Below are 24,181 nucleotides of genomic sequence, written 5' to 3' on the forward strand. Positions count from 1 at the left end.
CACAGGAGCAGAGTAAGTCGAAGAGTCGATTCGCAGGCTTTATGGTCGGTCGGGTACCGAGGTGGGGACCATGGATCGAGTCTGGAAAGGTGATTTTTAAATGGTGGCGAGTAGCGGAGAGGAAAGTGACGGCCGTAGGAGGAAAACAATCCGGTTGCTAGCCGCGTGTGTTCTCCTGTTGCAAAGGGACCAGCTAGACGAGTAGTTCCTCTCTACCACTCGCTATCATTAATATCCTGCGGTTCGCGAATAGGCTCGCGCGATCGTTAAATCATTTACTCGATTGTCGTAACCGGAGCCGAGAGCTGCACTTGCTCGTTGGAATTGAAATTTATTCGACGTTTCCATTCCGTCCTACTGCTGATCACTCTAATCGTTTCTCGGGATTTTTAATCATCGGCAGTCTCGAATTTCAAGCCGTTACAAATCTTGCGAGTAGGTTTCTCGAGGTATTACCTAGATTGTAATTTAGAATGGAAATGAATCGCGAAGGTGGTCGAAAGTAATTTTCCTTACGGACAAGTGTTATTCAATTTCAGTTTAAGTTGATTAGCTAGTCAAACAGAAGATAACGTATCTCGTGTTCTGTCAGAGAACGTCATTCGACGTCGACGGGTTAAAAGCGGACAGGATATGCCGGTAGACCGAATGGTAGTTGTAATTATGAAATTTAACCGGCATCGAGGAAATCATAGCCGATTAAATATCATTGTTTCCACGAGCGTGTAATAACGTCACGTAAGAATTGCCGAGGATATTGTTGTTTTCCTCTGGCGAGTACTTTCCGCGGAAGAAAGTTGCTCGTAGGAGGGAAACGAGTCGCACGAGGTATCCACGCGCGTTACTAGAAAACGAGCAACTGGCTCTTTGTTGGACACGTCGGTCCACGATCATTAATATCACTGCCTTCTGGGCCAGGTAGTGCTTATGCAGCGACTAGACCAATTACCGTTAGTTGTTCGCTGCCGTTGTAAAATGATTTATCGTGGATTGTCCTCGCGTTTGAAATTTATAGAGCGAGTCTCGTTGGTTCTTCTCGTGGTGGAAAATAATCGTGCTGATCGTGCTCTCGCACGCTCATTATCGAACGCGCTAAATTACACGCGAGATCTGCTGCTATCGGGCCTCAATTACGTCCGGCTTTCCACGAAATAACGAAGTATATTTCGAACGATCGAATCGTTTTGGTCACGCTGCCACGCCGCGCCGAGGCGAATTTATTGTTTGAACGTCGAACGAGAAAGCGATACGACCGTTTCGTTTCGTTCCGTTTACACCCGAGACGAATGATGAATTTCAACGACGAGACGTAAAAGTCGTTTAAAACGAAACGAAACACCGATCGAATTGAGTTGTAATTAAATTACAGTCGACGACCTGGTCGTGTTTCAACGCTGGTTAATCCTTGTGTTAATAACGAAAATGTTCACGGTTATTTTAAAAGTCGGGTGGTCAGGCAATTTAAGTATTCCTATACGCTCTCAATTCTATGACACGACGTCGTCTGATGATAAAGAACAAAGAGTTAATGGATGTGTAACCCAGATTCTGTCGAGCCAAATCCAAATTCGAGGAACAAAGGCGATCGGTTAGCCGTGACAGAGCTGGAACCGAAAAGTCGGAAGAAAGCGAAAGAGAAGCAGAGGACCAGAGCGTTTTCCCTCCTTAACGCCGTTGCTTCACGCCCGTCGAACGCGATTAACAGCCGCCTTGTAACGTTCCTCCATGAGATTTCTACCAGTTGACTCTCGTCTGACGTGCGGTTGGCCTCTCCTGTAACCTTATAGTCCAGGCACCGGTGTGCACGCACGATCGACAGACAGAGAGACCAGAATCGAACGCACGAGACGAACGATTCACGTGCAGCAGACTGCACGGATCCTGGAGAGGAGATCCGGTGAGAAGGGCTAAATCGTAGCTTTACTTTGCCCTTTCTTCCTTTTGGGAAACCGATGGGCCATTCGCTAAATTTTCAAAGGAATACCGTACAACAACCACTCCTTTGTTATGACGGTTGTACATTAGATTCTGGTCTGTAATTTCATGTTTGTACATCAGCTCTCGCTGTACCATAGGCGCGTTTAGCACATACCCTGTTATATGGTTTTTGCTTGTCTTTCTCACCGCATCGTAAACCTTTACGATTATTGGTAGTCACGGGAAAGCGTGCAAAAAGTTGGAATCGAGCGCATCGATGCATCCGTCTTCGTGGAATATTCAAATCCATCGGTATCCAGATTTCTCTCACCATCCATTCTTAAAATTAACCAAGAGAATCTGGAGAGTATCAATGTCATCTTCTTCCAACGTATCTCGAAACGCACGCGTTCCAGGACGAAAATACTTCGAAAGAACGTATTGTGAGAGAGAAAGCTTCTCGAAGCTGTTCTGAAATGGAGACGTACAGCTTCGGTTACTTCCGTTTGCGTACAGCGAACCGATTCATTACGCTAACCGGACGCGAGCCACGATACTGGCGTATGTCAAATGTTTACAAATCTGACAGATCCATTCATTACATCCACCCACGTCGTACAGACGAGTTGAGGCAGCTGAGTACACAAACGTTGCCTTATTGCCTATCGTTTCGCGTCGAAACTTGCCTCCTCTTCGTTTCGGCTGATTTAGAGATCCGCGAGCGGAATAGGAAAACGGAGCAAAAACCGTAGCCACTGTTCGTCGATGATTCCAATCCTGAATAGACGGCCATTCAATTATGTAGAGGCCGCTGTTTAGCAGAGCAGTTCGAACAAAAGATAACGAGCTCTTTCCCTTGCCTCCTTCTCTCTTCATGGGCGCCGTTTTACGGATTTTTCATCGAGAATCGGCTTTTTGCAGCTCTATCTTGCTGCGCGCCTCTGGCTCGACTCTAAGCGGCCGGAACGGTTCAATTGTCCTTTAACGGATCGATAATCGTTTTACGTGCGAACCAACTGGCTTTTTGCCGGATAATACTTCTGAATTACAAATCGAAGGGGATGGCTCGAAGCTTCAGTATCTTTTGACGTTATCTCCGGAAATTATTAGACGAATGGAATCGCATAGAGTGTAATAACATCATGATGGAAAGGAGTCATTCATAGTTGACCAACGATCATCGTGCGAAGGTGTTAACAATTGCACCTGCGAGGGTTTCCAATCTTCTTTTCTCTATTTTCAATTTCACCGCGCTTTAACGGTCTCGTATCCGCCTTGTGCATCATGAAAGCTTTCTCTGCTCGTATACAGAGTCGCAAACTTTTCCTCGTAAGGAAGTTCCGTCGACAAACGTTCCCGCCAGGCAAAACTGGAAAACGTAGAGATCGGCTTCTCACGGAAGAGCACGTGCAACGATTGGAAAGAAAACAGAGAGAAACGTGAGTCGGTTCGTGTTCGATCGTATACGAGAGGGCGAACAGCCAGGGGAAGAGGTGGCGATGCCAGGCCGAAAGAGGAATTCCGGAGGAAGATGTACGCGCTTGCGATTCCACGACGGATTTCGCTGGAGGGTTCGGGTGTGGTCGATCGTAGGATAATGCTAGCGAGCGGAGACGAAAGAGGAGATACGAGAGGGAAGCTCGCTTCTTCTCGAGATCGATGCCCAAAGGCGAGACGAGTTTAGCTCCTATGCTCTGCCTAACATCGATAACCTCGCAAGAAATACTAGATATCGTGGAATGAAACTTTTAACCCATCTTTTCATTCTTTTTCATCGTGAAAAAGTTAGATGTTGAAGAATCATCCTACAAGGAAAGCTAGGCTAGTGACCGACATCAATTTCCTTAAAACGTTGCAGGTGAATAAGAAGACTGAAATATATTAGTTGCGTGTTTTTCTTTTAAGCGCACCAAGATAAAAGAGCAGACGGGTAGATAAAATAGCATCCGCTGGAATTCCACGTACAAATTAACTTGCAGCAAGTAATAGCCACCCTGGTTACCGTTATCCCTTTATTTCATCGCCGATCGTAAGACTCCCATTGTCGCCCGTAAACCTCTTCGTACGAGCACGCGTGATTCTTCTATTCTACCCGTTCGAGAAAACTATCTTCCTCGTCCCCTCTTTTTCGTTCAACTTCTCACGATTATTATCCTCTATGATCAGCTACATCCAAGCCCTCTGGCGTTGTAATATCCACGCACGCACGTGGATCCACCTTCGAGATTTTCCTTCGTGCACCGTCTTTCCGATTCTTCCTCTTCCGGGAAGACCGTTGGGTGCCCGCAACCGGTCTCACCCCTAAACGATCCCCTGCTTTTAACCGCGTCTCAGCTTATCGGTTCTAACAATGAGTAATTAAATAACAATTAAATCGACATCGGATCGAACAATACTGTGTTTATCCCGAAGATCGGGGTCGTTATCGAGAAAGCAGGAAGCCGATGGTTACGAACAGAATTCGTGAAAGTTTAGAGTTCATAAGAAAATGTAGAAGCTTCGTGTCTTCTTCGTTTCCTGGAAAATTTTCTTCTCCCAAACTATTCGATAATCAGGGACGTTCAACGATTAACATCATTCTTCCATTTCATTGTCCAGAATCCAAGCCTAATCTTCTCACAATCGGATTCTAGATTTCAGCCGGTGATCGCTAAAGCGCCAAACGACACAGAATAATCCTATTACTACAACATTCTTGCGCGTTTCATTCATCGTTCATTCCACCATTGTTATCCGGTCAATGCGGAGGATGAACGTTGAAATTTCTCGGTCGGGGAGCCACGGGAAGGTAACGGCGGCGACGGTCAAAGATTTCCCTGAACGTCGGCCCATATTGTTCGAGGCTGATCGCATTGTTCTCGACGATGGTGTGGCAGGTAGACTTCGAGGTTCGTTTCCGCGCTGGGACGTACTTTCTATCCGTCCTGGTGGACACGCGACCGTGCAATGGTTGTCGTGCATCCAGCTGCCGGACGACGCGTGCCTAAATGCAGGAAGGAAAGTACCGATCAGAGCAGAAGCCGAACCTTCTGCTAGGAATCGTTCGATCGTAAGATCGAATCGAACCGACCGTTGTTACAGTTTTAACGGTGTCGCGAAATTCCGTCGAATAACGTTTCGCGACAGCTGGACATCCCGCTGAATTGATTCTGAATGACCTGCTCTTCTACATACGCATTCGTCCACTGGGTTACAGTGCTTGCGGTTACGGTAGTTAGATGACGAGGCTAGTTTTCGAGGTGTCTATCAGAGCATAACTAAATGGGTGTGTAATGGAAGGTAGTTTGAAGAGAATACAGGAAGCTTCTGTGTAATGCGGTTAAAAAATTGATGTAATTATGTAAGATACTTTTTAATATGCAACGAGAAACGGTATTTCTAATCGGATAAAAACTTAACATATTCTCGATCTTGCTGATATAATTATCCTATGATAATTTTAAAAAATTCAATTGCTTAATCGAATCGTTCGTAATCGTACAAATAACACCCACGTCCATAAGAGGATGACAGAGATTCTGTGATAATTCACACATCATCCATAAACCGACGTGGCAGTCAAATTGTTAACAAATCATTTCTGTGACTCATAGTACCCGAAATAGTTATCCAGCTTCTTCCATCATTACACGCAATCAACCTACTTTTTTTCAAACGTAGGAAGAGAGTTGTATAGCTTTTAATTGAATTCCACGGATGAATCGTAATAAATGCAACACTGATTCCTCGATATCCAATCAGAAGGTTCGAAACGAAGGTGCCAATGCGTTCAATTGGCAGTCTTCGTTTGGTACTTTAATGAAACACGAAATTTTCATCCCTAACGAGACATCGCTGGATTGAAAGACCAATCAGAAACATTTACAACGTTCCGTGTCCTGATTGATGCAATGTTCGAACCGAATATGGACGTGACAACGAACGAAATTGAATGGTTACGAAAAATTAGCAAGTCCCATTAATCACACTATCCAGTTAAAGCTAGTCGTTGTTAAGCTTCGTTCGTCAATTATGTGGGCCGATTGGACATTAAGATGTCTTGGAGCGATCAAAAGTACGTTTATTTATATCTTGGATCTGAGCAAAGTACTTTTGCTTCTTTATTGACTCGTTTATTCACTTGCAACCTAGTTATATTTATTTACAATTGTAATAATGTCGTATTTCAAGATGCGCTCCTCTCTGGCGGATGTTTCACATTCAAATTGACACACTCCTTTTATGGGACGACGACGTTTTATGTAACCGCGAACGCGTTACACCACATGCGCCCATTTTTGGCAAGGAATTGCTCGGCCGTCGTTAATTATCCTGCCTTTTTTCTTTTGCTGCCAGTGTTTCTTTCTCGTCGTGGCACGAGCAAACCGAGGTGTGGCGGTGATGCGAGGCACCGAGAGCACCGGTGAAACAAAGTCAGACGCCTTTCTACTTAACAGCATCGATGTCCCATAAAAATGATGGGTCATTACAAAAAAACTGTGTCGCTTTTGGTCCACGAGACGCGCCTTAATAGCTTCACTTTGTATCTTAATAGCTCTGTTTGCTGGAAATCAAGGATATTCGGGTGCTCTCAAAAGCCACGAAAAAGTTGACCATTTTAGTCATGAATTTAGGAACTTTTTTAAGATATTCATGAAAAAAGTTTGAATTTAAAGCACGGAGATAACGATGTAATTTATATGGGTAGATTATAAAGAACGTTAATCACTCGAGGTGATAAGATAGTACTTAAAGAATACCGATACCAATTTGAAACTTTAATATTTATTTTGAAAACGAGAATTAAGAACACAAAATTGCTGAATAAACTAGCCACGTCGAGTTGGAGCAAAGGTGAATATACAGGATGAAAAGCAGAAAGTAAGTTCACACAAGTCGGAGCAGTGTTCTTCCCATCAATCGTGCCAAGCGTTCTCCTTGTAATCGAACGAAATGGTAGCCGAAACTTGCTTTCCATTCACCGTTCGTCCAGCCGCGGCCGTGGTCGCTTCGGTTCATAACGAAGAAGAAATTCGTGTTAGCGAGCCTCCCGCGTGAGATCAGGTCGTTGACGAGGAGAGAGAGAGAAGGAATGAAAGAAAGAAATGAAGAGAGCGAGAGAGAGCAGGTTGAGAACCTTCGAGATTCAGGTTCTACCCGGTGCGACCCGACAGAGCGGAGAGACTTGGGTGGCATGAGAGCGTGGTGGTCGCGCCCTATGCTAACCCAACCTCACATAACCTAAGATCTCGACTCTTCCCTCCTTTCTTCTCTTCTCTTCTCTTCTCCTCTTGGCTAGATTCTCACCGCTCGAAACCGCATCGACTCCGTGGACTTGTTTCCATAAGATCGTGTACTGTTCAGAGATCAGAAGTTGGTTAGCGCGACGGTATAGGGCAGGGGGGTACTCTACTCGCTTCGCCTGATTCCACATTCGACGCTTCTGAAACGGTACCAACATTTCCATATTGGCGAAATGGAGAATTTATAGTTAGATTCTCGATGGCATCCCTTAGGGTTTCCAAGATAGTGAGATATCGCATGAATAAATCAGTCTTATTCATTAACTTGGGATCCGTGGCTTAAGAGTATCAATGAAATATGATCAAGTCACGAAGCGTACAAGGAATCCTAGAAACCGTAGTGTCGTTAAAAATGAAGAAAGAAAATGAATGAAAGAAAAGTGATTTCTGTGCGAGTGTTAAGTCACGACCAAGCCATATCCTGCAGCAAATGGCAACCAGCTGTCCGGTCCATTATTCAACGGGTCCAGCTGGAAGGAAGCATCTTCCAATGGTATGTTCCCGAGGCCAGAAATCCAAGGCCAACGGAAAACGAAACTCTTTCGAGACGATCAGAAGGATCGCAACAAATCTTCCGTAGTCCCAAAGGGACCGCCTCGACGTCTAGTCCCTTAAATAGATATTCCAGGATACTTTTCGTAAAACGGCCTCCTACTACCTGGAATTTCGAACCTATCCTAACTTCCACGCACGAATCCATCCAGGTAGGCTGACCTAGTCGTGAGAATCGAGGTTAAATGCAACGTAGACTTCCTTTGGGTAAGGGTGAAGATCGAGGGAGGAGCTCATCATTCGCTTTCGATTTTGGGATAAGCTAGGGAGTCTGAAAAAATTCCTGGGAACCATTTCGAAGAATCAGGATTCTAGAGATATTAGTATCTTTCCATTCATTTTAAATGAATCGGTGTTAACAAAGATTTCTCATCACGCTCTCTCAATGTCCGACTATTCTACCGTTTATTCGTCATTTCTTCCTGAGATATGGCGTTGTACCGTGAAAATTCGATTCATCGATTAATCGATTTTCAACGGTCTCGTTCGCGACCAGACGAGCCAGGGCAAAGGTGAACTCTAGGACAGTCGTGAGAGTAGGTGTTTCGCGAGATAAGGAGCAAGGAGGGAACAAGAAGCACTACCTATAGATTCACGATGAAACACTTGGAGCAGATCTTTGATCTTGCACGATCCACCGACCTAATTAATGGTATGCGGGTCAGCCGCGGCAATAATTGAGGGAACCGGATGCAGTCGAACGTCTTTCCAGTACATTATCATTCAAATATCTTTCCCCTTGTTGTTCGACCCTTAATCGTGACGGTGCTGGGATTAGATTTGGATCATTAGTGTCTGTGAACGTCGATTTAGTACCTATTCAAAAGAAAAATGACTAAAAGCTGAAAGTCTGAATTCGTATTTTAATCTAATCTCTCAAAGGAAGCGCACGATCGTTCTGACCCTCGTACCGTGTAAATTATAGTAACTTAAGTCACTGCAGCGATGCTTCTTCTCGAAAAAAAAAAAAAAAACACACCTCTATAATCGTGTACAATTTTCAAAGAGTTAAGTGGAAAAATGCAAGAGGAAGAAGACGAGTTGGAAGCGGAGATTGGGCCGATAAACTCATCGTGAACGCAGCACAGGTAACAAGTTATGAAATGCAATTTGCATGCGACCGAGATTCGCGTACGTGGACCGATGCCACGATCCAGCGAAGCCAACAGATTTCGTTCGAAACCAGTCCTGAACTGGATTCCACCGAATTCGGGGCCATGGCCCGGCCTCTGAAACGGATCCGCTTTCGATCATCCTCGATCATCGAAATTGGCACGTCAGTCGGTGCAACCGGACAGCAGAATGCATGCTGCGGTAGCAATTTCATTCTCTGCCCAATAGTATTTTACATCGATCACGGACTGACACCATCTTGGATGTTTTACATACTCGTTTACATTGATAATTAAAATACGACACGAACAGAGGTCGTTGAACTTCATCATCGACAATTTTACGAAGGAGAAGAACAATCGATTCGCACGTATGGATGTCACCGTCACGGATGAACATTGTCGCATCGAGAAGAGAAACGGCTAGCTGGAAATCGCGTTCCTAATGAACAGGTAGTTTTGTAAATTACACGCGATTTCGTGAAATCGATGACTGTGCAGGAAATAATAAGGCATACGCGTAGAGAAGTTACTTTGTCTCGGTATCTGTATCGAGAATCGTAATGAGTTTTTGATAGAAGAGTAGCTTATTCTCACGAGGGGATACGCGATGTAATTACTTAATTGCACGATAGGATGCGAGTCGAAAGGAAGACGAGTATGACGATTTCGATCTTGCATTTAGCTTGACCTGCCATGATAATTACTATCTCTTTCTCCGTTTTTTTTTCTTCGTGGAAATGATTTTCTTGCTTTATTTCTCGAGTTTTATGCAAAATCTTGAATGTCATCAACGACTATTTCTTAAAAATTTTAATTTGCAACTAATTCTAAATGTCTTTTTACGCGAACGTAAACTGTGCTTCTAAGTTAGCGTTTTCAGCATTCAAGAATTCCTAGTTACCGCAACGTGGAATCTCTTTTCATCGTTATCAAAAGACGCTAGCGAAAAGATGAGAAATTCCAGTTTAAACGGTGGTGGTGTTTTAGAGAGATGCAACGCCTTCCCTGCGAAAAAGGCAACGGAACAAAAAGAGTATGGTAACAACGGCACGCGTGTAGGTAGAAAAATGAGAGTAACAGCACGAATCGTATAGGATCACGAGAACGTGTTGGTCTGCAGGCCTGCATCTGCATTTGATTCCCTGCTATAAGCTCTTCAGGGTTTAAAGGGAGCCTCGCTCGTTTTCATACGGGATCGAGCTACGTTCAGCTGCCTTCATCCAGGGATTTTCTCTTCGAAACTTCACAATACACTTTTTTAAATCGATTCGTTTAAATTGTGCTGAGCTAACGCGTTACGCAATTCGACGATTTTGCAATAATCCATATTACTACTTGTCATACTATTAAGTCTTACTGCTACATGATTTATTATAGTTGGCAATGTTGAATGACAGTTGATTTGCTATCACGCGTTAAATCATTTCTCGCAAACGTCTTTTTCTTCGAGGAGGAATTTCTAATTGAATCATTCAGAAGGTTAACATGATCGCTCCCCCTGTTTACTCGATGGGAAAGCAAACATCGACGCGTTCCTTGCTTCCATCGGGCTGGCACAGGATTAGGTAGGAAAATAAACGATACGCCATAAGTTGGGAGAGCATTCGGTCGCTTTCCTCTATAAATATACCGTAACCGTGATATACCGTGCATCGAAGTGCCTAGCATTTTCCACATGGTCGCATCTTGCATCCGGAAGCAGCATGATATTAATGGAAACACCGGCCTTGACTGCTTTAGAACCCTTCGTTTCACCTCGGTCATTTATTATTTTAGACGCGATTGTTTGTAAATCTAACGAGCTCTTTTATAAATTCACCGATAACATCTACATCTTTAATGGCTACCAGTAGGATCGCTATCTTGTTGCTGTTTAATGATAATGGATAGTCTGTAAATTGTAAGGGAAGAAACTGATGTCCGTAGCAAGGCACTTTACGACAGAGCTCGCTTTCTAATCAACGATACAGCTTAGACAAAGGTATTAACCCTTTGACATAATATTTTGAAGAACAAGGGATTTATTTACTTCCATCGAGGTATAATTGTCTGTCAAAAGGTATCGATGTCGAGTTTAGTCTCAATTACGGGTGATCTTGCGCATTTTATCCTGGCGTCGAGGCAGGGTCGTAACAGCACTATGTCGACCGTTACCTCGAATCGTCCCTCTCAGGTGTACCACGTGCACGAGCGTGCCGTTGACAAGCTCGCCATGCTATTATCTATTCGTGTGTACACGAGCGGTGCGCGCGTTCACCTATGGGAAAACTCAACGATGGTTCCCATGGCACGGCGAGGGACGCAGGGCGGTCACGGTAGGACCGTTAGCAGGCTTCAAGGATATCCTGTGTCGCGTGCAAGCGAGCCGCGTGAATTACCTTATGGAGCCTATCCGATGCCCAGGACGAGAAGGGATCGTCAAGGATTACCGGTAGTCAATGACTGGTGTTCTTTGTTGACCGGTTCCAGTGCACCGCGAGAAAGTCGATCGAGACGCGTTTAACCCTTTCGCTGCTCAGGCTACTCCATGATCGATCGTCAATACTTGCTGAATAATTGATCTCATATTTCGATGTCTTCTGTTAACCACTCAACCACCCTTGAAAGAAATGCTTCATTTTATGCTTTATATAATCCTATAAATATTACGTAAAAAAAAAAGAGATTTCTCCGTGTAGTCGGGCAGGAAACGTAACGATAAACCCGTGCTTTCAGGTTATCGAGCAATTTAGGGAAACTGTGGTTACGTAATCCTTTAAAACAACGCGCGTTAAGCGCGTATCTGCGTTATTACGTGATTATTTTGGACGCTTCACAGAGAGAGTTGCGCGTTTTTCGATGCAATTGCCCAATTTCCGTCCGTTTCGAATCGTGACCGCGTAATGATCAGCTTGTTCATTACTAATTATCCACGCTCTAATTTTTTTTCTCTCTTACTACCGCATTATGTACGAAACAAACCCTTAATATACATTCGAGCACCATCAATTTTGTCTGCAAGTCATATTAACGCTTTGCGTATCTCGGTGCTGTTCTACCTTCGAGCACCCTAGTCTTTACGAATGCACTCCACTCCGCGGACGAGAACCACGCGGATAGCTGTACATATGTATTTATGATAGAAAAACTAGTTCCAATACGCAACCGTGTCAAGTACTAGAAAAGCCGCAATGCGACGCTTTTGACGTCATTGGTGAAAAAGACCTACGTTCTGGGAATAACTCTGCTTTACGATATACTATTGCTCCACTTTTATCGAGCCCTCCAGTCACAAGTTGATTAAACGATGCTTATCTAATAATGCCTCTCAGCGACGTTTACTGAAACGGCTGCGCCGCGAAGGGAAGAGTTTCGTGGCTGGTTAGCGTGTCTTGTTTTATTGGCAAAGTCATTCTGGATAATGAGAGATTATTAAAATAATGGTAAATTAGAAAACTTAAATACCCATTAGTGCTTTATAAGGAGATCTTCTGGATTTTCACTTTCGTAGTTTAGTAGTTAATTATACTTTTCAATTTCATACCGTACCTCAGTGCATCCTAAGATTCTCTTGGGAATTTTAAGAGATTGTTCTGAAGAAGCTAATGTTTAAAGAGCTTGGAAAAAATTCTATTCGGTTCTCGAATTCTATTTTGCTAAGGAGAAAGCATGCAATTCGAGAGCCACCACGGTCGTGGGTGTTCACGCGTTTACGTCGAAACAAATCACTTGTTACGCTTAGAACGCTGTTGCTCTTTTCATCTAGAAACCGGATTTTCAAACTGGAAACAGCGTCATTACGCGCATTAATCAGTTATCAGAGAATAATTTTGATGTATGAAATGTCAAGATGAGCCAATGAAATTTTATTTTCCTATGATGGAGCCATTAAATGAAAGTCCACCGCGAATAGAAAACTAAATCCCTAATGAGATCGATTTCTAGGAAAAGTCACAATTTATGGAAACCGATTTCAATGTTATCCTTTTCAGCAAATTGCTAATGGAATTATGTTATTGGCCAGAAGTACTAAATTAGAAGTCAGTGAAAGCATAGGATGTAGTTAAACAAACAAAAAATTAAATAACGTCGACAAAAAGAATGGAATGTGTTTATCGAACCTTTCACCAGATCGATGAAACTTTAAATCGTACTAATTACGATGAGACTCGTTTCCAATTAACTTTTAGTGGTAATAAATATAAATGTAAACGAACCATCATGTTCCATAAAAGTTGCTTTTATTTATAAGAATTCTATATCATTTACTGTTGCTTTCAGGACGTCGACTATTCTAATTAACATATCAATTACTAATATATTCGTGATTTTATATTTGTATATGAAGGATAAAATGTTTCGATCTTTCTTATTACTGTTATTCAAATATCAAGAAGTTCGAAGGTGAATGTCCCATCGAATCCACTGTTTGAGTTAATAAATCGTCGATAGAGAACGATTCAGCAACGGGTTCAACGATTTCTACTTCGTGTTATCCAGAAAATACGAGGCGATTCATGATTTCAGTTCAAGATCGAAAGATTTGCAAGTGAATCGGAAAAATGGTGGACGTAAATCTGGCGGAGATCGGCAGCAAAGCTATCGAGCGAGGAACGGAGCGGGCATGATTTGTGTTGCTTCTTAAGAACGATTCTCGTAGAAAGTCAGGAACCATTTATAACCTTGCACGGTTAGAAAATCCAGCAGGGTACTTTTCGCGATCAACGTCGTTCAGTGTCGCGTTGATAGGTTTACGCTTTAACGCGTGCCAGCTCGTCAAGTGTCGCGTGTCTCGACTTCTGGCGCGAAGCTGCCGGTAAATCTATTGGCATTACGTATAAATAACCGGATACAGGGAACACGACAATCGGGAAATCGCGTTGGCAAATTTACGGTTCACCTTTCGACGAAGATCAACGTTCCTTTATCGTGGATCGAGCGATCGACGAAAACGCGTGGCTTGCGAATTATATAAATCATCGGTTTCCTTTTCATTCATTGAGAATCGTAAAACTGACAACCGACGTCTAAAGGTACTGCCACGCCATATCTACTTTTTGTTTTCTTTTTTAAATCCTTGGAATGCATCTGGGGGATTGTCACGCCTCGAAGCTCTTGGTCCTTGGCAAGGATCATTCCAAAAGGAATTTCTCCATAAAATCAGTTTTCATTGGAGAACAAAAGCAAATGAAATTGTGAGAAAGTAGAAACGTCGAGTGTTTAGGCTCTCTTAAAGATACTTAACATCGTTCGATCGTTTGAGTCAGCGTAGATACGATCACGCGAAATCCTAGAGCGCGGCAAAACGAAAAGTGGCCGACGAATAAGTCGTATCATATCACAAAACGGTGTTCGTAGGCGGATCTCGAACAGCGGTAGGCTCGTTTCACTTGCTACGATTCCCCGAGTAACGAGCATCCTGCTTTGGACTTGGTAAATTCTAATGAAATACGTGATCGAACCCAGTGAAACCTGAGAAACGTTCCTCCTGGCCGATATCGAGGGCGCTTTTAATTGAAACTTTCAAATCCATCGAATCACGTAGTCGTAGGATTTTTCCCCGGTTAATTTTCACGCGTATTCGCGCGGACAAACGAACGATCGAGTTGCCGGACGAGTTGGCAAAAATTCGTTATTGCTTCTGGCCGAAGGTGCAGACTTTCGTACGGTATCGATGATAAATAACGAGTCGATTCGTGCTTCGATAAACGCACGATACGTGAAACTCGTATCGATGAATCATTCAACATTACAGAACGTTTAACATTTATTCGCAAGAGGGTTGAAGAGCAAGAAACACACGATCAACCAGAAAACTTCTTAACAAAGTATTCTCGTCGAATGAGATCGTCCATTCTTATCGCGGGAGACAAAGTTTTCCTCACCAGAAAACTTTGCACCCTTGAAGCTCGAGGAATCTCTCGACAATGGCCGCCGATAGACGGAACTTTTGCATCGCTTTTGGAACAATTGAATTTCAAAGCGTTGCGTTCAATGAACTCGTCGAGCAAGTAGAAAACTATCTCGACGCTGGACGTCGTTGTCGGCTGATAAAATTTGCCGCTTGAACCCTGAGGATTCTTCGATGATGGAATAGTTTGTGGAAGTTGTTCGTAAGAATATTTTATCGAATTACAGTCGACGCGGATTCGTCGATAAAACTTTTCCAAGTAGAAACGGGATGGTCGACGACAATGTGCGAGAGATAGAAAGAGAAGAGGGAGAGAGTTCCTCGACCTATTCTCGATCGTAACGAGGCTAATGGGAGAACGATCGTCGGTCGGCTTTTCGAAATGGCGAGCCGGTAATTTCTCCTACGCTCGATTCCGCGGGAAAAACAAGACCGGCTGCAGGAAGAGGTACGATCGACGATTCTTTCGCTACACCGGTGTCTTCCTTCTATACATAACCGCTGGCAGACATTATTGGCCAGATATGGCTAAGGCAAACGCGTCGAAGAAACCTGAACGAACGAGAAACCAGCGTATCCAGAACCAGAAGGACGGCTTAGTCACACTCTAAGCGACTTCGCTCGAGGACAACCAGCGACATAGCATGGCTTTTCTAAAGTGATTAGAAATAATTGCGTTCGCGCGAGCCTCGCCGAGATACTGCTTGGAAAACTAACTCCCCTGGGACGGAAGCTCCAATCTCGACCGTATGTTTCTTTATTAATCGACCAGAGCTCGCTAATTACCTCGACTACAGACTCCCTGATAGGTGCGTCAAGCTTTTCCTACCTCTAACTTACGTCTTATTAACGATACACCGAGCATCTGCTTATTTTTTTTTATTTTGCAACGTGATCGATACTCGTAATTACACGCGTTGAAACGCAAGCATACGTTAACGTTTTCGTCACGATGTTCGTTGCGTGATATTTGCAACTTGATCGTTAAAATTTGTTTCTTTAAATTCGTAGAACATTGGGAAGTTTAAGAAATATAAGCAAAGTAAAGAAACTTGAATTCTTGGTTTTTGTTCTTCTAAAAAAATAAAGGTGACAGTTGACTGATGATGATGTAGCGGGCGAGATAACTGACTACAACGCAGAAAGCTGAGGGTAGAGAAAAGAAAAGATATTCTACCAATTGGATATGTAAATTTTTTATTTTGTTAATGGTGTTTACACTTGGGTACAGTTTTGTTGCTCCGTAGAGCACGATGTTGAATTCTTCAGCACCGTGAGCGATTACATCCGCTGCAATGAGTGATGCGTACAGTGGCCGAGACGGATATATTCCTCGATGTCGATTATTTATGCCTCGGGCAAGATTTGACAGCGGTCTAGTTTTGAAAAGTTTGCGTTTCCAAACGATCCAAGCTTCTTTTCTTCCACGTTTTCTAATTGATAAATGCGCTCCTCGGTCAATCTCGAGACACCATGGTTATCGGTGCTGCGACTAAAGACTAATTGCCATCCACTTTCCGTACACGAATAGTGCAACGACTTGGAAATTATGCTGAAGTAGAAATCGCGCAGTTTGCCAGGGCAAAAAGTCCAGAAACTGTTGCTTATTAACCTGTTCAAATATCGCGTGGGCGGTACACGATATTAGCTCGAAGGTAACTACGTGGTCAATCACAAAGGTAGTGGCCTGAATTGATTATTTTATCGGCAAAATTTTGTTATAAAATGTATAGAAATAATTTTGTTTAAAATCTAACGAGAAAATGATTAATTACAATCAAATAGACATTTATATCTCACCACTGTCAATTTGGATTAATAAAATAGTCTGTCTTATTAGTTTCCCAATAGATCAAGCGTTTATCACGTGGATAAACGTTCTCTTCCGTTCTATAGACTGACATAAATGAAACGCGTTCGGTTTTACAAAATTGAAGTTAATGCAATTTAAAACACACGTTTGTAAGTGAAAGGATAGCACATAATAATAACGTGGATATTTTCTAATGAACAGCGGATACGTTCGTCGCGGTTTCTCATCGCGATCGTTTCTTTTTCCATCGAAATACAAATTACTGCATCAATTAACGTCAAATATCTTTACGCGTTCAATACGCAATTAGCGAAAACTTGTTTCTTATAATCCACGATTTTTGACCTCTCATAAAGTAATATTAATTTATTAATCTTCTCATCGTTATTGACATCTATGGCTGCTGTAGACATTCGTTATCGTGTGTTGAACCATGACCTTAGAATCTCTGCATGAAAATACTGCACAGCATTTTCTCAGATCTCATTTCAATCCAGGATACTGCACCGTGAGTATAATTTCCAGTTCCATCGGAAACGAATGATGAAGTGGATGGTACATACGTAATTCCAGGGCAACTGGTTAAGGTAGCAACTTCCTAAGAAAGACGATTCATGTCAGGAAAGATCGCGTCGAGTGAGCGGTGAAATCAAGGGCCAAATCGTGTCCAGGTGTAAGGAGGACGATGGAACTGGCCGATCGATTACGATCGTAGAGGACGTTCCTTAATTGGACGTCGATGTTTCGGCACGCGGATTTTCTAAACCGATTAGAAGTAATTGCAACGACAGCTGCCCCCTCGGGCTGGAAAAGCAACACAGGGAATGCGTTTTTACCAGTGCTGCGCTATTATTAATGACCCCTTAGCTCATCGTTCGATCGGTTCGTTGGAGAAAATAACTTATCTTGCCGATCGACGAAATCATTCGATTATCCCGTCGTTTATTAATTATCCGTGTTTCAAAGAGTATGACACGTGTCTATGTCAATTGGAAATTCATCTCGCGACGATTATTCTTCATTTGTCGACTAAAGCGAAGTGCGTTTGCTTACGTGTGAACTCCGTTGCGATTGCAGATAACGGATGCACGGGTGCGAATCAATGGCGACAGGAAACGAAGCCTGAGAGTGAATAGGCGACACGAATTGCCTGCAAGGACGTCGTCGTTCGGAGAGGTCGAGCAACGGTGAGTACCTCTTTTTCATGAAATTCAATTTCTATGCGAACAATCAAAGGGTTAAAATCCCATTTTCAGCGGTTACTTTCAAATCACGCTAGTTTCTTTGATGGTATCTAACCGACGCTGAAAGTATATCGCATTACCGTGTTTTACGAATCCAGGTCAAACGTGGAAACTAGAGTTTTTCAAGGAACTCGCGTTTTCCTGCCAGATATATACATGTATCGCGTGCCTAACTATTCATAAACGAGCTGCATGGAAATGGTGAGCTCCTCTAAAGAAAGAGAAACGAACAAGCGTGCACACGATTACTCTGCAGTCACGATGTCGTCCGCGAAGCGTCTTGTTAGTAGACATTGAACTTCCTTTCACTGTGTAATTGAATTAATTGCGGCCGATTTTGCCGTGTTGCTTTGCGTTTATTGTTCACCAACGTCGACGATCTTCCTGTCTGCCTTTCTCTTTCAACCCTTACACTTTGTCTAGGCGGTACAGCGACCCTCGTAGCAAACGTTGACTTTCTTCTGCTAATTTCAATTGATTCAAAGCCATTCTTGCGTGATTATTAAATATAATATAAAGTGAGCTATCAAAAGTTTCGAGATTCTTGATCAATAGCGACGTTTTGCGGCAACGGAACTTGGTTTCGCAGACAGATTTCCCGTTCACGCCCGAGTTCATACGCTTTTTGTCCCCGACAACTTACTCTCGGTCGATCTTGCGGCTGAATTACAAGCAGATTCACCGCGCGCTCTTTGCTCGTCGCCTTGAGAATCGATGTAAACACCGCCTAAACGGCGATTCTCGTCCGAAGCGTAAAAGGTACACGAACGACTCGCCACTTGGAGTAGACCGTAATTTTCCTCGCTACCAACGACCAGGAGAGATAGCCGTTCGTGCCTGATAATCCTTTACGACGTTTCGTCTATTGTTAACGATCGGTCGCAGCTTGAAACGGGGATCCTTTTCAAGCAACCAATGCTCTTACGAAGGCTCTTTGCATTTAAATCGTTGAATTTTCAAACGACTTTCCCAAGTTTTTCAGACTGAAATTTTCATCGCTAGAAAGCCATTTTCAGTCGATCGAGGCGATAGAAAATTCGTTTAATCATTGAAATCGACTTCCATCGGTGGTATGAAAATAGTGAAAACCATCGGTATAAGTTGCGAGCAATTGAAATTGCTATAAAGAAAATCACGATGACCTTTTCAAATGAAAATTCAACGACTCGAAGTACCGCAATCGTGAACTCGAATATGCGTCTCGGTGGTACACAAGTTTACGACTTCCTCGATCCTACCACGAATAGATCAATCTTCATCGTGACCATTTAACGCTGCTTTTTGTCGTTTGACAATCAATTCGAAGCAGATATGATAATTTCACGAGGAGTTACGAGCCGAATGACTCACTCGCCATTTCTCTTCTCCTTAAACGTTAATTCTCCCATAAAATTCTTCTCTCGAAACGATCGTTCTTTTTATCTTTCACGGATCTTGCCAATGGAATTTCATTCAAACGGCCAATCGCACGTTTTGACCGTGAAACGATGGATTGTGCAAAAACGTGCAAACGTTGCGTCACAGCTCAACGAGATCTATCATTTGCATTCTTCTTCCGGCTGCTAGATCAATCGATGATTAGGTCGAGATTACAGGGTAGATCGTGGTAGGTGTTTCACGGTGGTAGATGAAAATGGCCACGTTCCTGCTGTTCGATCAGCGAGACATTAACGCTTAAACACCTGGTCACGCGTTACTGCGTGTTTTTGACCATAACTTTTAACATTCGATAGCTGTTTTACACCTTCAAATTACCAGGTTCTTATCGCGAAGGTAATATTATGTATTTTGATTGGATAAAAAATGTTGCGTTAAACGCTGGTAATTTCCTTCGTTTACACCTTTAACCCTTCGCCTTATGATTTTCCTTGGTACTTATCAATTTGTAAATTTATGTGTTTACCACTCGGGTGTTTCAGTTGATTTCAACTTTGAATAGTTTAATCGCCTTTCGTTTATCTTTTGTTCCATTTCATGGAGCTTTCATAGAGAAACGGAATTGTTCTCGGAACAATTCATTGAGGCAGCAAATTCCTAAGGTAACAGATAATTGAAGGGACGAAAAGTGGATTAGGCCACTTTCCTGCGACAAGGGATGCAGTCGGGTTTAATTATTGTCAGCTTCGCTCGAACTTAATAACCCTCGGCTTCGACGAGTAGATTACGCTTAATTACTATTATGACGCTCGCTGGCATAGAACACAATGTAAATAGGTTTTGAATGGAACCGTGTTCCTCCATGAGGAAATGCAACTCCGATCTCCCACCGGCAACTTTTGCATACAGATTGCGATGCACCTTTGTTGCATTGTTTCAGTGAACACGGTTGCATCTCTACTTAACACGTTAATTGCTACTGTGGAAATGGATATCAGTGGTAAGACGTATTAAATCGCTAACTATTAAGCGTATGGTTAATTAATTTTCGAATTTATTTGTTCCATATATCACGTACGTTGTTACGGTATTTTCAACATTACGGATGCAAATTTGAGAGTTATAATCGCAACGTGATCACTTCTGTCCTCGAGACCATCCGTTACGTTACGTCGACTCTTTTAACTATCTCATCGAAGGGTAATTCCGTGTTATATCTCGAGGTCGAGGTCGGCAAAATTCCGAGTTTCATAGTCCGTGAAAGAAAAAAAGGGTCACTGACCTTTTAACCGACCCTTTATATCATAAGGGCACACGATAATGTCGGTTACATCGAGTAATAGCTTATCTTAATTGGAATTTCTATTCCTTTAACTATCGAAAGTTAAGTTAATAACTTTAAGTCGCCGAAAGTTCAGCATCCTCTCAAGGATTGACATGATGTTGAAAAGGATCTTCTGAATGATCGAAGGTCTCGTTGATCATAGTCGCGTGATTCTTCGAGTGAATTGAATCGAGTTGTTTCTCGGACCAAGGATCCGGCGTGATCCTGACCGTGCTACTCGAACGATAATGGGAAGATGAAAGATCACGCCGGTAATTTTCCCTGCTCCGTAATGCAGTTAGGATGATTTATTTACGATCGATCCGACGACGTGGGATCCGTTCCTTTTTACTACGCGATTATCGTTACGAAAGACTCTTCCACAACTCGAAATCACGCGAGTTTTTTTTTTCTTTTTGTTCCTAGATCGAGTGTAGTCCTTAATTTCGTCTAAATTATCGGGCGAGATAATCAACAAGATATCCGAATGAAAGTAATCGCGACGCAAGATAATGGCAAACGCGAGAAACAAGTGAAATTATAGCAAGGAAGTCGAAACAACAGGCTGAAAGCACCACGAGCCAAGCATTTTACCCCAGTTATTTGCTCAGCTGCGTCGAGTAGGATAATCGAACGATCGCGTGCATTGTTGATACTCGCGTTCAATTTCATCATCTCAATTTCCGTCGAGATCGTTTCACGAGTATGCGTATGTACGCGTCGTTATCACGCGTTCACTTTTCAAGACATCCCCAACGCAACCCCATCTCTCTATCCCATCAATTCTTCCCCTTGAAAATGAAGCACCACGTCTGGTCCGCGAGATCTCGAAGATTAATCAAAGATTCCCCGATGGACAGATAGGTAAAAAAGACACGAAGAGAGTCCTAGATGTCGAAAACCAGTCTATACACGCGTTGCGACGCGCCACAGGGCCTGACCGCTCTTGACCCTGCATGGTGGTGGAATTTATCATTGAACAGGACTCACCTCGCCACTGATGCACGCTGTTGCTCGTTCGTTCGTACGATCGAACGTCGAGTCCAGTATTCGATCCGTGTTCCGAGGACGAATTGCTGGTAGTCCGAAATATCCAAGCAGGTCCGAAGCAACCGTACCACCAACCACCGGAGAAACAAGTTTTCACTTTTATACGGAGTCCTGCACGGGTCTTCTCTTTCTTGAACGCGCGTGTATCACCGTTCCTTCGCGACGAAGGCAGCCTCGTTCGTGACGCCGAGAAGAAGGACGAAGAAGAAGCGGCAACCTTACCCGGCCTGGGTAAGGAAATAAGAAACACTGGAAGGAGCACAAGCCGATCACCGATCGCGTCCAGGAAGAACCGAGCGAAAGAAACAGAGGCGAGATTAAACGGGGATGAAAGAGAGACAGAGGAGACGGATTTCGCGAGATCCTTGCCGAGGACGCTGAGGATCTCTTTCTCGTGAGGAATCAGCTCCGAACCGATCCTCCTACCTAATGTATATTCCACTGAACGATCTTTGCTCGTTTATCCAGAAGTATCGGGCAGCTGGTGATGGTGTGTAGCTCAGTCTCTCACGATGAAACGAAATCGGAGCCGCGAGAAGCACGGGGTATCCATGGGGTATCGATGTCGAACGAGTGCAGGATCGACGAGAGATCATCCGAGCGAACGACGAGCGTAGTTGTCGCGATAGAGGAGACGACAGGTGCAGGCGGTTGCAGCTGGCACGGTCGTCGGCTTCATACTGAAGGGGCGCCTCGACGCCGCCGGCTCGACTCGATGCTGCGAGAAACTGGCTCTGCCACTGGCGACGGCACCGAAAACTCCGAACCAGCGCCGACACCCGGCTCGCTCTACGCTTGCTCTCCGCCACTGTCCTTCTCTTACCTCTCCTCTCGATTTTCAGACTCGACAGTGGGGGTCGTACACGCTCCTATAAAGCCGCGTATACACGAAGCGAGCGGACAGGAGAAAACTCTCGCTCCGATACGTCTGAAGATTCACTGTCATATGTTCATTTCTTTCTTTTTTTGGTTACATTCTTAAATTGATTGACAGATTGATAAATTCATGATTCGTTTGAAAAAATGAGGATTCGAGGCGTGTAGTAGCGTTAGATTTTCATTTTGGGTCAATTTGACCCACGCAGTAAAGGAGGGTTAGCTTGGCAAGGGCCTGTTTCCCCTCGATTCCACGCCTACCCTTTCCCCTTCACACATCGCCTTCCTCTCTATCCACCTTTCCCCCTTCGAACTGCCATATCCACCATAGAGAAGACTCCCTTTCCCTGATTCATTCCCCTGTCGAGTGTCCGTGGAGTGGTGAGTTCTCTTCGGTGCTCACGGACACACCGAATGGTTCGCTGATATTCCAGCACTTCGCAGCCGGTCCTCGATGGACGCTGGGCGAGTTCCACGCGTTCCGGTAGGTCGGTGCCGGCTAAGAACCGGACCGGCCGCAAAAACCATTGCGTTTCGAGATGAGGGAGAAGGAACGCTTCGGGCTGCTACCGCTGGCACGGGCTTACAGTCTGGAAAAATGTTTCGCGCCACGTCTGGAAGCGCCGCGCCGACGGGATCCTTGACTGCCCTGTCGGAGACTGCTGATTTTTTGGAGCATTCGAACCGGGTTCGTCGATCTCCGCGCGCTCTTGCTTTATGCCTTGGTCACCTTTCAAGGAACGAGCTGACTCAAAAGGATATACGCGTGCAGATTATGCTTGGATCAAGGAGTTATGAGTTCTTAATCAAGCGATTAAATCTATTCTTGGAATATAATAGCAGTAATCAAATGGTGGGATAGCTTATAACAAGCATTCATATTTACAAAGTTTTTTCAACAAATTTTTGTAAAAAGTATTACAGTAACTTGGGAGGGCCACCTTGTCCCCTCCAAAAATTCTACATTTGGACTCCTTCTTACATTATTACCCTTTTAGAGTCCCCGTACACCAACTTTCCAGCTGTGCACTGTACATAGGTGTTTCTCGAAGTTCCCTGAGCCAACGCGAAAATAAGGCGATTGCGAAATCGCCTAGACATTCTTGCCGGCCTATAAATTCGAAATAGCGTCGGCGATGCTGGAATAATAATGTCACTGATAAAATACCAAAGACCAGAGCCGGAGTAACCGTACTTCATTCAAAGCATTAGCGTCTGACGAAGGTATTCGCACTGTCTGGTAGAAGGACAAAGTGGGAGGGGCAGGTAGACGGACGGAGAAAGAGATCACGCGAGAAAGAAATGGAAAAAGGGAAAGGAGAAAAGGGAAGATAAGAAGAGAATCAGATGCACAAGAGTAGTGTTGGGACTGATACCACATTGATACATATTACTGATAGTATTCTACGAATTTCAATCTGATATCAAAGACGTTTGGTATTTTTATAAAATAGAAGAATTCTACTCATTGGCGTAACTAGGAAGGGGGCCAAGGTGAGCCTGACTCTTTGAAAATACAAACTGACCTCGTTCATTAGAAATTACGCATTCGCGTATCTATGTCTGATTTGCCCTGCCGATCGTTGGTGACCTCCACTGCATTCGATGCGTTAAAATGATCGAACCGAAACTAGAACTCTCGAACGAATATTTGGATATGAAATTGTTTGAGAATCATCGATATTTATCCTATCCATCCCATCGCTAGCCAAGAGTGGAACGAAATGATCACTGCGCTGAC

General features: G+C 43.7%; 2 protein-coding genes across 12 annotated transcripts in view; one reads left to right on the forward strand and one right to left on the reverse strand.

The window, feature by feature from the left end:
• knockout (Stork-head domain-containing protein knockout) overlaps positions 1–22,313 on the reverse strand; it is a 74,814-nt gene extending 52,501 nt beyond the window's left edge. For 2 of the 3 annotated variants that reach the window (XM_034327156.2, XM_034327154.2), the window contains exon 1: positions 21,505–22,313. The gene's annotated coding sequence lies outside the window, so the exon portion shown is untranslated. The remainder of the gene's footprint in view (positions 1–21,504) is intronic. The other variant, XM_034327155.2, reaches the window with a different exon arrangement.
• LOC117605629 (uncharacterized) overlaps positions 1–24,181 on the forward strand; it is a 152,047-nt gene that overhangs the window by 54,920 nt on the left and 72,946 nt on the right. For all 9 annotated transcript variants that reach the window (XR_013063397.1, XR_013063392.1, XR_013063390.1 and 6 more), the window contains one exon: positions 17,647–17,756. Coding sequence is in view for 1 of the 9 variants with exons in the window: in XM_034327165.2 (XP_034183056.1) it covers positions 17,647–17,756 (110 nt within the window). In the remaining 8 variants the exon portion in view is untranslated. The remainder of the gene's footprint in view (positions 1–17,646; positions 17,757–24,181) is intronic.

Source organism: Osmia lignaria, chromosome 14, assembly GCF_051020975.1.
Source record: "Osmia lignaria lignaria isolate PbOS001 chromosome 14, iyOsmLign1, whole genome shotgun sequence".
Classification (NCBI taxonomy): Eukaryota; Metazoa; Arthropoda; class Insecta; order Hymenoptera; family Megachilidae; genus Osmia; species Osmia lignaria.